This window comes from Camelus dromedarius, chromosome 14 (assembly GCF_036321535.1).
Source record: "Camelus dromedarius isolate mCamDro1 chromosome 14, mCamDro1.pat, whole genome shotgun sequence".
NCBI classification, from domain to species: Eukaryota; Metazoa; Chordata; class Mammalia; order Artiodactyla; family Camelidae; genus Camelus; species Camelus dromedarius.
The window spans coordinates 24,069,090-24,083,578 of record NC_087449.1 but is presented as its reverse complement, the minus strand read 5'-3'; the positions used below and the strand labels follow the sequence as shown (position 1 = coordinate 24,083,578).

The 14,489-nt window shown below is 41.6% G+C and overlaps 1 protein-coding gene across 2 annotated transcripts in view; it reads left to right on the top strand.

The window, feature by feature from the left end:
- PGM1 (phosphoglucomutase 1) overlaps nucleotides 1–14,489 on the top strand; it is a 46,690-nt gene that overhangs the window by 27,764 nt on the left and 4,437 nt on the right. For both annotated transcript variants that reach the window (XM_031465296.2, XM_031465294.1), the window contains exons 7-9: nucleotides 2,337–2,452; nucleotides 11,115–11,250; nucleotides 14,042–14,225. In XM_031465296.2, the coding sequence (XP_031321156.1) occupies nucleotides 2,337–2,452; nucleotides 11,115–11,250; nucleotides 14,042–14,225 (436 nt within the window). The remainder of the gene's footprint in view (nucleotides 1–2,336; nucleotides 2,453–11,114; nucleotides 11,251–14,041; nucleotides 14,226–14,489) is intronic.

Below are 14,489 nucleotides of genomic sequence, written 5' to 3'. Positions count from 1 at the left end.
GTGTTTATTTTATAAAAGAATGGGTGAAGTTTTTTTCTGGATTCGATGTCCCCCTTCTGTGTTCCCTTAGCACCCTGCATGTCTTCCATCCCAGAACTTATCACACTGTGTTCTGATAGCCTGTTTGCTTGACTGTCTGCCCTGCTAGACTCAAAACTTCTACAGAGAAAAGACTGTCTTATTTACCATCCTAAACGCTGCCTGACCATAGTGTGCCTGGCATATAATAGGACACACACACATCATTTTGAAAAATGATTGATGCAATGTTAATGAATAAATGAGTGGATGGCATTTTTGTTGTAGTCAAGACATCATTCTAGAGACCCCCTTTTCTTCAGCAGTGTGCCCAGAGTTTGGGTGAAGGAGCAGTCTGATGTAAGGTCAGTGTTCAGACAGAACTTTCAAAAACCACTCATCATTCAGCCCCCATCCGATGTCCACACAGACACAAACATAGTAAATGTTCACTTATCTAAAATGTGAAATATAGAAATTAAAATAGTTTTAAAAAAATACATTCAGTTTTTGAGAAAGAAGGGACCCAGGGACAGTAAACAGTTAATATCTCTGAGTTGCTTATTGATTTATTTATTGAATATTATCTCATTTGCAAAAGCTTTAGGATAGCCTATCAGATCACATTAAAACAATGAAAAAATATGTCCCAAATGAGGACAAACCAGGGAGAATATTAACTAGATCGTGTTAGGTGTCCAATAAAGGTTTCCTGGATGAAAGGATAAAGAACAAGTGAATGAATAAAAACAGGCGAATGTATGTATCCAGGCTGTTTTAATAATAACTAGTATTTATTGAATGACCTTATGCTAGCACTTGATATGTTATAAGTCACTTAATTCTCAGGCCAGCTCCAGGAAGTAAATGCTGTATATAACCCTGCATTACAGGGTGGGAAAACAAAAGGACAAAGACATTAACTGATTTGCCTGGGGTCACTCAGCTAAGTAAATGGCAAGCAGAAGTTGAGCCCAGAACCTTTGCTCCCAACCACTGGACCGTGCATTGATTTCCTGTTTTGGGTGTGTGTGTGTACGTGTGAGTGTGTGTTTTACAGAACTAATGCTGACTTTACTTCAGCTAACAAGAAAGTAATGGCTAATATTCACATAGTAGTTTGTAGCTGGCACAGTGCTTTTTCACATTCACCATCTCAACTGATCTTCATAGAAGTCCTTATTTTAAAGAAGAGGAAACCGAAAGAATGGCTGGCAGTTCTGTCCAGGACCCCACAGCTAGAATTAGAATTAGAATTAGAATCTAGAATTAGAACCTGGGACTTCTGCCTCCACACCTTCCATCTGAAGTCGTGAGCTGGTTTGTGGCTGCACCATCGTACATTAGATCTATCAGGTCCTGAACTACCTTCTGTGTAACGCAAGGATAGTTTAACTCCCAATTTTTGGAAAAATGGATAATCCACATAAAGAATCACAATGGAAAGTACCTCATTGCCCAGAAAAAAATTTATTGTATTTTCAGTTTTTAAAATCATAGATTTAATTTTCCTTAAATATTAGAATTGAAACATGATATCGTTTTGCTAGCAATAAGACCAACATCTTAGAAAGCACATCTCACTGAAAGAGTGAATGACATGTAGGTAACTCTTCTTGTTCAAAGGGAAGAGGATCTTTAAAAAAGTCCCTTCAAGGTTTCAAATAGTGTAAGGACAAACAGGGAGAAGTGAAAGATGTGTTGGAGGGGACGGGTACCATGGATCCATGTGGATGTAGCTGGTGCAAATGAGAGACCCCACTGGGCTCTGTCCTGGCAGGGCCTTCTGGGGAAACGAAAGGAGCATTGGCTGGGCGGCTGAACAGCAGGCAGTGGGTCTTCCTGGCCGTGCGACCTTGGACTGATCACATAACATTCTGGGTCCTGTTTCCTTCTCTGTAAACTACTGACCTCCTAGACCCCGTATTCTATGACTCTGTGCTTACAGGCACGTCAGAACATCACTCTTTTGTCCGTTATGGAATGGCGAGAGATGCTGTCTGTATCCAAAACACTCGGGTTTAAATAGCCCCCAAACAGCCTTGCCCATTTTGCCACTGTTGCTTCTTCTAAAATATTAAACTCTGTGACCTGAATTCTTTCTTCTTCCTCTTCTCCCCGCTCCTCTGACTCCACACAGAATAGCCCATTGTGCACAAGTTTTCTTGTATGATTTTCCACCCATCTGAGAATTATGTGTACCTCTGAGCGATGCTAAATGGGACCCTTGATTACAATAACGGTTGCTATTTTCCATGCATCACATGGCTACGCTCGCAGTCCTGCTGTGATGTAACTTTGATTTCATGCCTTTGAAGGGTGGCTAATGCCACAAAGATCGCTTTGTATGAGACCCCAACTGGCTGGAAGTTTTTTGGGAATTTGATGGATGCAAGCAAGCTGTCCCTTTGTGGGGAGGAGAGCTTCGGGACCGGTAAGTGTGCAAGCCTGTGCCGCCGTTTTCTCTCCTGTAAACGCTGCCTGCAGTGAAAGCTTAGCCTCTAAGGCAGCACTGAAATAGCAACGGTAGCTGCTGTGTCCTAAGTCAAGATACAGCTTATTTATAACAACCCTGATGAAGTGTACACATCTGAAAAGCAGCGAGCATGTTCGGCCAGGGAGGGCTAATTTTACTTCCAGAGGATCACATTTCCTGAGACAGGAAGTTTGGGGGCCTTCTCAGCAGCATGCTCACTGAATCTGTGGGGATTAAACAGAGCGATAAACATATTTTTCTTTCCTTGGTGGCCAAGGAAACCTTTATAAATGTTTTCATTTCTAGGAAGAAATACGGTGGAGTGAGTCAATTTTTCGTTTTTATTTAAGAGAAGGTTTCAGCACAGCATTAAATCTTTGTCCTTAATAGGTGCAAGTTTGTTGTAGCGGCCAGTTGTGATTTATTAAGGGTGAGTGGAGGGAGACCATTAGGGTCAAACTAAGTTGCTAGGTGATCAAGAAACTGAAAATACGTCCTTGACCCTGAGGATCTGTATGTAAATTGTGGTATGATGAAAGAGTAGAACGTGGTGTGCTTTGGGGGATGTCCCAAGACCCTTAGACCCCACTTGCCTCCTCTTCTGTTCCTGTTCAGGATTGACCCGAAGTCCCACCTCAGTGACCTTCCCAATGACCCCATCTTACACCAGTCTCTCTTTTCTAAACATTCATTCAGGTGTGTGGCCCTTTCTCACATGTTGTCTCCAGTCAGGTTGCAAGGTACTTCAGTGGCTCTATTTCCTCTCCTCCTGTTGTCTCTACCCAATATTTTGAAGTACAAGGACCAACCTTTTTGATCCTTCAATACTAGTCTTCCATCCTTTAGCAAAGAAGAGATCAAAACCTAGCATTCTATCAGCCTTGCCACTGAGTTGCAATTCATGCTAGGTTAAACAGAACAGAATACTGATTTCACTTCTTTTCCTGCAAGTCCTAGGGTAGGGTGGGTAAAATGAGCTGGTAAATTTGAGACACCTGTTGACAAAATACCTAAGTAATTTAATATCCTTGAGGGAGTGGCAGTGCTTCTTGGTAATAAATTGGCTCGATGGAATTAGAGGGTATTACAAAAGATGGATGAGTTTGGGGGTTTAACAATGTTTACAAAGAAGGCTACATGATTTCTCAAGGTTCTAGGTCTTCAGTCAGAGATAACAAGGCCACTGCTCAGTCCTTTCCTACCTTGTAAATGGATGGTGCATGTTGCCCCACGGGGCACTAGATAAACACCCAATGGACCTGTGAGGTGGTCTTCTCCCATGAAATCCCCCAAGTGTTTTCCAGTGCAGGCTTGGTATCACTCATTCCTCCTTATGGATGAAGCTGTCTTTGAAGGCAGGTACCATGTCTAGACCTTTGGTTTCCTGACCCCATGTACCTATTTCAGTGCTGAGACTAGTGAAAAGGGAAAAGTCTAGAGCAAGGATTCCCAGGGCGTTTGGGTGTGCAGAAGGATACTAGTTACATGAAAGTGTTCTGAGTTGAGTGAAGACTGTCTTATATTCACAATGTGGATATTCACAATGATATTAGCATTTGAAGGTTCCAAACCATTCTGCTATAAGGAATCATGTTTGTACAGTTTTACCTAAATAGAGTTGAATGCAGTATCTCTTTTTGACGGTACATCTAGTAACATTTTGCCCCACAGACCCATGTGGGTAGCCCTGGGCAAGGTGGCTCAGAGTCCTAGAGCCAAGTAGCCATCTAGGTGCTGGCTGGCTGGGGACAGGCCTGAAGGCAGGACAGCACAAGCTGCTTCTTCCTCACATGACAGGCCTTTAGACACCAGAGGACAGATCTCAGGTCCTCTCTTCTACAGGCCACCCATTCCTAGTCCTGCAGTCATTCCTCACCACATCGTTCATACACCCAGCACCAGCTTCTAGATGCGCCCCATGCACCAATGCCCTCTTAGAAGGTCATGTCCAGAACTGAGCCCAAATCCTTAGGGTTGACCTGACGTGTAGAGAGCAGAGTGGAACAACTGTTTCTAGAGCACTGGACCCTGTACTTGTCTTGTTGTAACTTGCGTTTATGATAGCCTTTAGGATATTTCATAATACTGTTTAGCCCATGTAATGTTGTAGACAGTTAAACCCCTTTAAATTTTTGCTCAGGAGCATTTGCCAAGAAAAGTCCTCATATTACATTTGTGGAATTGATTTCTTTGAACCCAAGTATTAGACCTTAAATTATTCCTGTTAAAGTTTGTTCTTGCTTATTTATTTATTAACTCTTTCAACAAATACTATGTGCCAACCATGGCTTTATGTTCCGCTTGATATCTTTCATATCCAAAGAGAGAATTCAGTATGAAATAATCCACAAACTCATTCTCTCTCTCTTTGAAAAAAAAAAACAATTGTTCTATAATATTTCTGGAGATAAACATTTAAAAAACCAGGCTGCACAGCCATGGGTATCCACTGCTGTGAGTGAGTGCCACTGAATTTATTTAACTGAATTTCTGATCTCCTTAATATAGAGGAGTTAATTTCCACCTACTATGTCCCTTCTTGGCAAATGCTTCCAACAATTCCTTTACAGAATTTCTCAGGGCAGACATTAGTGATTCTACAGGCTCTGAGATATTTGAATTCTAGAGCTTAATTGAATACTGGGTCATTTATTTATGTATTTTTCCAGGTGAGAGCAGAGGCAGTTTCTCAGGAGAGCCTCCCTAACCTGCCGGGGTGGATCAGAGCCCCTTATTTTTGGCCTTCATGGCACTGCCCACTTCTTCCTTGCATGTATTACAGCTGTAATTTTACAGTTATTTATGATTACTTGATTTATGTCTGTTCGTAATACTAGACTTTAAGCTCCATGAGGACAGGAGTCACATCTCTCTTGTTCACCATACACCCAGAGCCTCCGATAAATCCCAGAATAGATTAGGTGTTCAGCAAACGCTTGTTGAATGAATGAGAGAACATGCTTTTCACTTGGCACCCTCAATTCAGACAGACAGAATCCTGGTGTTGGAAAGGAAAGGGCTTCAACAGTTATCCGACATAATTTCCTGCGTGTTGCAGGAATTGTAAGGGACCAGTCAGTGCTCTTCTGCTTAGACACGACCTTGATGGAGAATGCCCACCTCACCTCGGGCAGCAGTCTGGGATCCTTGTGGGGACTCAGCACCACTCCCGCTCCATAGTCCAGAGTTGAGGCCCCCAGGTCTTTGTGAGATGAGTTTCTATAAAAGAAAGGGAGCAGTTTGCTTGCAGAGGTACAGAGGAGTCAGACGTCAGGAGAACTGGCTCATCAAATAAAACAAGCCACTGACATTTAAAAGCACAACCGTAATATTACCCTTACTAAGTGTACATCAGTCTGTTCATGGTGGAGAAACAGCAGCTGTCTCACGTGATTACTGTAACCACCAAGGCTACAATGCTTCCTCAGACATCAGCATTACAAGCACCAGGGATAAAGGTGTTTTGTTAGGGCCCCAGAGCCAGACAGGGGGAACCTGTTGTTTTTCATTTATCTCATGGTGCAGTTATTTTTCCGCCTAACTGTGGATGATGATGTGTGTGCCTATACATGATTGGGGAGGGAAAAGCTCTCAGTTCTGTCCCACCTTGAACTTGTTGGGAAATTGGGAAAGAAATAGGAAGTGAAGTCACTGAACAGAATATAATGTCACAGCTTTTGAAACTCCTCCTCGGGAAAAAGAGGGGCTTGGGAAAGAGGGATAGGAAACTAGGTTGAGGATTAACTTGGTATCATATGGAAATGTATCAGTAAATTCTGATGTGGCCAGGTCCAGAGATTAACAATACATTTTTTTCCTCATCCCATCTCTAAAAGGCTCCAGTGATGGTGCCTCATACAGGAATGATACCTTGAAGAAGTGTAGCATTCATGCTTTGCAGTTTTCTTTTAAGTTGTTATGAAAAGGCCTTCATGTTTGTACTTCATTTCATCAACTCATTCCTCAAATGTTTATTGAGCTTTGACTGTATCCTAGGTACTGGGCTAGGCTCTGGGGACACAGAGGTAAGCATGGCCCTCTTGTGGAGGGCTCCGTGGAGGCTGTCCCTGGGGAAGGAAGTCAGACCCTGGCCAGGTAATTACAAGTGTACAAAGTGACAGAAGAAGTAGAGGATGCTCTGGGAGCTGTGTATTCAGCGTGCCTAGCCTGGTTCTGTGGTACAGGGGATTAGATTGTCCATCTAGTTCTCTGTTCTAGTTTACATACCTCTTGAGTACTTTTTCCTGTAGGTAAAGCTCCCCCGCCCCCACAAGGGTAGCATCCTATCTCCAGAGATTTCCCAGACGGAATATCCCAACAGAACTGAGACCCTAATTATAACAAACTCAGTTAAACTGTTACCTGCACGTCTGTCTCCCTCACCTGTGTGTCTGTGCTCATCTGTGAGGTCAGAGAATACATATTATTCACCTTAGTATTTTCTCGTATACTTGGAACCTGCTAGGCACTGATTCAACTTTGCTGAGTATAAAATGGAGTTTGGGTTAAGACACATTTCCTGCCTATCAGGTGCTTACCACTTTCCCCTAAAGGGAACAAAGTTCCAGGGGCAGTCATGAGGCCGTGCAGGATTAATTGCTAAATGGAAAGTCCAGGGGTTGCTGAGGGAGAGCCCCCTTGAGGACTGGAGTGGTCTGGAAAAGATTTTTCTAAGGAGCTTACTGGCCCTTTCAGAGGGAAGTCTTGTGCAGTGGAAGCAAAGAGGACTGCACTGTGGACAGAGCTGGTCTACTGAACCTCCCAGCCAGTCATCTGGGGTCTGACCATTCTTTGGGCAAACCTTTATTGAGAGCTGACTGCATGCCAGAAATAGCTGGGGATACAATTCATAGTGTAGGACGGGTAACGGGCGAGGTGCGACAGACTACGGATGAGCACAGAGGGCAACAAGGAAGGCATCCCAGATAAGGAGGAAGGTGAAAGTAACTGCAGGAGCTGTTAGCCAGGCTGATCAGTATTTGTGGAGGGGAATTTCCAGGCAGAGAGAACAGCATGTTTAGGAGATTGAAGGAGAGATAGAGATGGTCAGAGAAAGAGAGAGACAGAGAGACAGATGCCCGGGTTTTCACAGAACTCTGTGAAGCTCTTTTTCAGCTGCCGCATCCCATGCACAGGCCTTGCCTGGCAGGGGCAGGAGCCCGGGCACCCCCGAGATGCCCACACCGGTAAATGGAACCTAATCCCTAAACCGTTGGCTCTTGGCTCCCTCATTAGGGGTTGACATTTTTCTTGGCTGAGAACCAGAGCGTGCCCTGACTGAGCAGAGTTTACACGTATCACAAGGTGCTGATTAGGCCGAAGTAAAGTGACAGGTGCTTGAAGATGCTGAAAGGGCAGAATCCCCATGCACGCGGTCCGCGAGCTGGAGCAAGTGTGAAGAGGCCTGCACGCAGCCAGGGTGAGTGGTGCCTGCTGATGGTGTTTCCCTTTCCCTGCAGTTACATGGGCCTGGCTGCTGCTTTTTTTAAATTAAAAAATGGTACCAGTAATTCACATTCTTAATAGAAAAATTAGATAAGAAAGAAGAAAAAAAAGCACAGTAATCCCACTGCCCAGAAGAAAAAAGAGCATATTGGGTTATATTCCATTTTCTTCCCTAATATGTATAGTTAAGCAGTGTTATTTTTGAAAGCTTAAAGAGGTAGTGGAAAGCACTAATTTTCCCTAAAAGTTTTTTTTTATTTTCCCTTATAATGGTATCTTGCATTTATATGGTACTCAACAGTTTATAAAATATTTCCACTCTCTATCATAGTAGTCCTAAAATTGCATTATCCCCATTATAGAGCTGAAGAAACTGAAGCTTAGAAAAGTTAAGTGACTTGTCCAAATTCAAACAGCTTATAAGTTTCAGATTCAAGTTTCTGACTCTTAAGTATAAAGCGTTTCCATTGAACCATAGTTGCCGCAACTGCAGAAATAAGAGCAGGTTAAGAAATACATTCACATATCATTGCCTTTTTTTCATTAGTAACTCGTCTTCATTCATCAGAACCCTAAAGAAAATGAAATTTACCCAGATTTTCTGAGTATTGTCAGAGTTACGTAGAGTTTTGATACATTTAAGGTGATTAGTGAGACTAGTCAAAATTTTCAGAGGCTAGGGATCGTGTAAATGGAATAGAATATTTACATTATTCAAGGCTGATGCTTGGTTTATAATATAAGGTGTGTGACTTAGTTATCTCCAAGTAACTTGGTCAGAGTTGGGTAAAATTTTTAGATTTTATTTTCATTTCTACATAACAAAGGAACACTGCCCCCTATATTTTTGGTCTGGCACCCCACCCCTTGCAAGAAAAGGAAAAGAAAAAGGGAGGAAGGATGGGAAAAAAAACCCCAGGGGCTCACAGAAAAAAATTCCAAGCTGTATACTTTGGTCATGAATTCTCAATATATTGGGGAAGCTGCCAGAATCTTACTGCTCAGAGTGAACTGTTGCCAAAACATATCATTTGCAAAAGCTGTAGGAGCCAGAGGGCTAACTTTCTGTTCCTTGAAATAGCAGTAAAGGCAAATAAAAGTCCATAGCTAATAAAATTAGGCAAACATTTCTAAAATCTGTTACATAAAGTGCGAAAAGTATTGCCTAATATCTCTAGTTCTGCCAGCATCCAGGTTTTGAGAATTGCTGCTTCTAAAAGTGATGTCTTACTGAGACTCTTCTGGGGGACAAAAAGTTGTGTATTTTTATGAGCCAAAAAGAGAAAAAGATGTTGGAGTAGATTAATTAATTTATTAATTAATTCCTGCACTCCTTCACAATTAGTTATTTAATATATTCCATGTGCTATGCCAGTCACCAGACTTAGTTACAAGGATAAATAAGAGATGCCTCCAAGAAATACATGGTTAGTGGGGCTAAAGGCTCATAAATGGATGATTGAGGCACAAGGAGCATGGTGCTGCACGAAGCTTTTTGAGCAGGTCACTGTAAGAGGAGGGAGAGTAGCTCATAACTGTCTAGGGAAGCGGTCAGCTAGTCTCAGCTAGGGGAGGACATTTGAGCTGGGTCTAAAAGGATGAAGAAGGGAAGGAAACAAACTTACCTCATGCCTCCTAGCCAGCATTGTGCTAGATACTCTGACAGTTCTAAGGAGAATAAGACCAAGTGGGAAGTCAAGAAGGACAGATGGGCACATAATGAATTCAAGGCATGAAAATATACAAAGCATTATAGAGGGATTGCGTCAGGTCCTCTTCAGAATTCGGAAAGTAGAGCTCAATATCATCTGCTTTTTTTTTTAGAATAACAGGGTTAAAAGCAGAAGATGAGAGTTCTGTTCCACATCAGGCTCTTAGAAGAGGGTCTCCATGCATATAATAAGCACATCCAAAGGAGCCAATTTGTTATTTTTGGTAAAGATTTTAGCAAGGACCTTAGCAGGAGACAGAAGTGCCATAGTCTATTTAACCAAACCCCTTTTGATTAAAGAATGATGTCCTAAAATTGGAGTTCCTGGATCCACAAGTAGGTCCATTTTTAAGGCTTTCATGCTTTTTGCCAAGTTGCTCTCTGGAAGGACAGCACGTCACCGGCAGCAGTCTGTTGGAATCCCATTTCCCTTTTACCTCCCCTGATCTAGGTGTTCTCATTTTAAATCTGTGGCCATTTGTCAAACAAGTAGCAGTGTCTTTATTGTGGTTTTAACGTTAGTTTCTCTTCTTAAATACAATCCCAGCTTTCTATTAATGTTAATTGGGCACCTGTATTTATTCTTTGGTGAATTTCCTATTTATATCCCTGGTCTGTTTTTCTATTTTTTGCTTTTTTTTTCTTATTAATATATAAGAGCTTTTTCTATATTGAGCATAATAAATTATCTCCTTTATATTGCAAATGTTTTTTTAGTTTGCCAATGCCTTTTAATTTTATCTATAGTAGTTTTGCTGATAGAAATGCTAGTTTTTAAGTAGACAAATACAGTTTTTTTCTTTTTGAATTCTGAATTTACATGTATTTAAAAAAATCTCAGATTTTTAAAAAAATTGTATATATCTTCTAGTATTTAAAGGTTTTCAATTTTTACATTTGAATGGATAATCCATATGGAATTCTTTTTGGTATGGTGTTTTATAGGGAAGAAAACTGATTTTTTTCTAACTGTTTAGCTAGTTATCCAAATACTATTTAAAAAGTAACCCATTCTTTTCCTACAGCCCTAAAGTGACACCTCTATCACTTTTTCAAGTCTCATATGTGTTTGGATTTCTTTGTGGGTGCTCTCTTTTGTTCCATTCAGCTACCAGAAGATTTTAATTTTTAAAAATTTACAATGGTCATGTTCTGTTTTTTATTAATTTAAGATTTGTTTTTTCCACTCACATTCATGTTTTATAATTGATATACCAAGTTCTACCAAATTATTTAACTGACATTTTTATTGGCATTTGCCATAAAATTCTAAATTTCTTTGGGAAGCAACAGCTTCTTTTCAGTAGTATGTTGCTTTATTTAGCACGTGGTTCCTTCCATGTATTCAAGTTCCTCAGTAAAGTTTTAGGACTTTTGTGGTTGGATCATGTTTACTGTTGAGTTTAGCCCCAAGTATTTTGGAGAAATCCTGGTTCTCACAATTGCTTGCTGTCCCCCCACCAGGTTCTGACCATATCCGTGAGAAAGACGGACTCTGGGCTGTCCTGGCTTGGCTATCCATCCTAGCCACCCGCAAACAGAGTGTGGAGGACATTCTCAAAGATCACTGGCAAAAGTATGGCCGGAATTTCTTCACCAGGTAAGCTACAGCCTGGCTGGATGCAGAGGTAGCATGGGGAAGTGGGCAGAGAGAATTCTTATGCATACAAATTCTTTCCTGTCTTAAGTGATAATAAAACCCCAGTTCATTCAACCTTTATCAATTAGGGATTTTTTAAATAATTCAGTCAGGGTCGAGATGAAGGCAGCTATTATGTTAGCCATAAAGAACAGGGCTTAAAAATTTTAGTTAACGTATTCAAAAGAATAAATGTTTTGTCTGCCTTTTAATGTAGCTATCCGGTGGACATGATAATAGCATTGGATTTGGATTCAGAAGAAGGGATTATCATTTTATTTCTGCTCCCTTGTAGACTGGGAAGTCATTTAACTTCTCCTTGTACTCAGTTTTCTCATTTGTAGAAGTGGAAATAACAGTCCGGCTATTGAGTGGATTAAATGAAATATGAGTCTGAAAGTGTTTTATAAACTCTGGGACACTGAAAGTATGGAAACTTTTTATGAAATTACGGAAACAATTATGCTTAGTCTAAATCAACTTTTCTGACTCATTAAAATAGGTCCCCAAAGGCTGTGTAGTTGTCAGTACTTCATTCATTGATTCAGTAAGTGTCGACTGTGTGCCTGGGGATTCGGCAGTGGACAGAATACCTAGAATAGTTAGTAACCTGTCTTTACCATGCGCATTTCTATTTTTAAGAAGCATTAACATTTCTCTCTAATTGTGCTTTTCACCAATTCCAATTTGCTTCCCCCCTTGTAAGTGTTAAAAAAAAAAACTATCAATTTTTTTCCCTTGGACCTCACTATTCTAATCATGGAAAAGAAATATGAGAAGAGGGATAGTAGATAAACTACTTATCTGGAAGAAATGTAAAGGTACAATTTCACTGGACCTCAGCTGCTTTTTCTATAAAATAGGTGAGTTAGACTAGAGAATTTTAAAAACATCACAGATCTAGTGGTCTGTGATCTCTGGATAGTCAAGGAAGAATTCAACCTTAAGCAATTTGGCCTCTGTAATCAGAATCCTTTCATCAACTTTGGACAACTTTGTTGCTGTCTTCCTCCCTCAAGTTGTTCTTTTGTGGAAGGTACAAGTAATATCTGCCACGCGGTACCCACAGTAGCCCTGGGAACCAAGGCAAGAATCTCTACTTTCTAAGAACCAGAAAAACCTAGTAATTCAGAACAGCAGTCAGGAGCTCTCTAGAGCTTAGAGTGTCATGAAGGCAGGACCATGTCTGTTTCTGTGCTCCATGGGATCGCTGGATACCTAATCCGTAGTGACATTGTGTAAACAGGCTTTGAATAGAGAAATGAATCGGTTAACAAGTGAATAGCAGCCAGGGTGGAGTAAGGTTAGGATGATTTGTGCAGAGAAAGGGTCACTCTTGAATCAGTTAGAAGTCTCCATCTAAAAACTGTTTTAACGTATTTTTTATTAATTTCAAATGACTACTCACCAAATATTACAAATCAAGTCTTAGAACCTGCATTTAGTTAAGACTCCATTACACCCTCCATTTACTTAACAAAAGTGCTTTCTGCACGCATTGTTTCACATCCGCCTCAAAACAGTATTGATAAGGCAACTGAGATTCTGAGAGATGAAGCAACTTGCCCAGAGTTGCACAGTTACCTGATAAAGGCTGGGTTCATAGCTCGTTCTGTCTCATTCCAAAGCCCAGATTCTTTCCATTATACCCCTCTGTGCCTAGAATTTATAGAACATTTCCCTCCAACACCCAAAGGTCACAGATGTAAAGCACAAACACCTGGTTGTAATTTCTTGCTGTTTATCATTTTAACTGCAGGAAAGAGCTGACTTCAGGATTAAGGGAACTGATGTCCTTAATTCATAGAATCCTGGAGCCAGAATAGTTGGCCTTAATTCCTTGGTATTTCTCATGTCTCAGAGGTGTCATCTTGCACATATCATATTTGTTTCACTATCACAAATAAATATAGGCTCTTCTATCTTGAGCCTCTAAAAAATAACTCTCTCAAGAGGGTGTGTGTGCACCATTAGGTCAAGAAAAGCCACTTGTTAAGAGTCTTTAACCTCATAAGAAAGAAGTCAAGAACCATTCTTGGAGGAAAAAAAAAATAGTCGTGGAATTTCCTTTGTGGTGCACTTTTCTTTTTCTTGGCCCTGTTGCATCCACACGGGGCCTCCTCTGTCGGGGTGACCCCAGAACGCCATGGGCCAGAATCCACTCTCACTGAGAGGAGGGAGGCATTTCAAGATGTAAAGAGTTACGGTTTGGCTCCTTCGCCTGGTCAGTGAAAACTTGGCCTTACTTAAGGAAGCTCCTGTGGAGACTGGAACTCTCCTTAGCCAAACTCTCAGCAGCCTCAGGCAGGTCCCAGACTGGGAGCCTTCCCAGCATGGATCCCAGAGAAGCTCCCGGAGTTTGGAGGAGAAGTGCCTGAGTCACGTGGGCCTCTATGCAGCCGTTCTCCAGAGATAACATTGCTTTTGTTTCTAGTCCTCAGGATGTGGTGATTAAATGTTAGACAGTATCTCTCAAAAGCCTTTGAGGCTTCTAAGAGCCTTTATTCTGTAGAAGAGCAAAGGTGGTAGTTTTCTGCTTATTCAGAAGCTCCTAGCCCTTTCCTGAAACCCTCCAAACCCTTCCTTTCATCCCTGGCCTGCTCCGTCCCTGGAGAATGACCGTCCTTTTGCCAGCTTCTTCTGAAGTTGGACGGTTTGGCGGGAGCACCAAACAAACGATGGAGAGAGCGCAGATGCACACTGGTGTGATCTGATGTTAGCCCGCGGGCCTCAGAGTGGTGACTTCTTCCAGGTATGATTACGAAGAGGTGGAAGCTGAGGGTGCGAACAAAATGATGAAGGACTTGGAGGCCCTGATCTCTGACCGCTCCTTCGTGGGGAAACAGTTCTCGGCAGGTGACAAAGTCTACACTGTGGAGAAAATTGATAACTTTGAATACAGTGATCCGGTGGACGGAAGCATTTCAAGAAATCAGGTAGGAACAGACGTACGTGTATGTGGGAGGGAGGCCTCAGAGCTTCAGCTCTAAAATCTTAAGAGAGAAAAAGAGAAAGGCCTCTTGGTCATTTCTCCTTTGCTGCCCAGTTTTCTCAAGTGGCTTTCTGCTGAGTCACCCGTGATTTGCACAGATACTTGTAGGCAAAATGATTTTGGCCCTGGTTCTTTGCACACCCCTTTGCCCTCATTCTGGGATGCTTCATCTAGACTCCAGAAGGATTTTTACATTCTGCAGAATTCT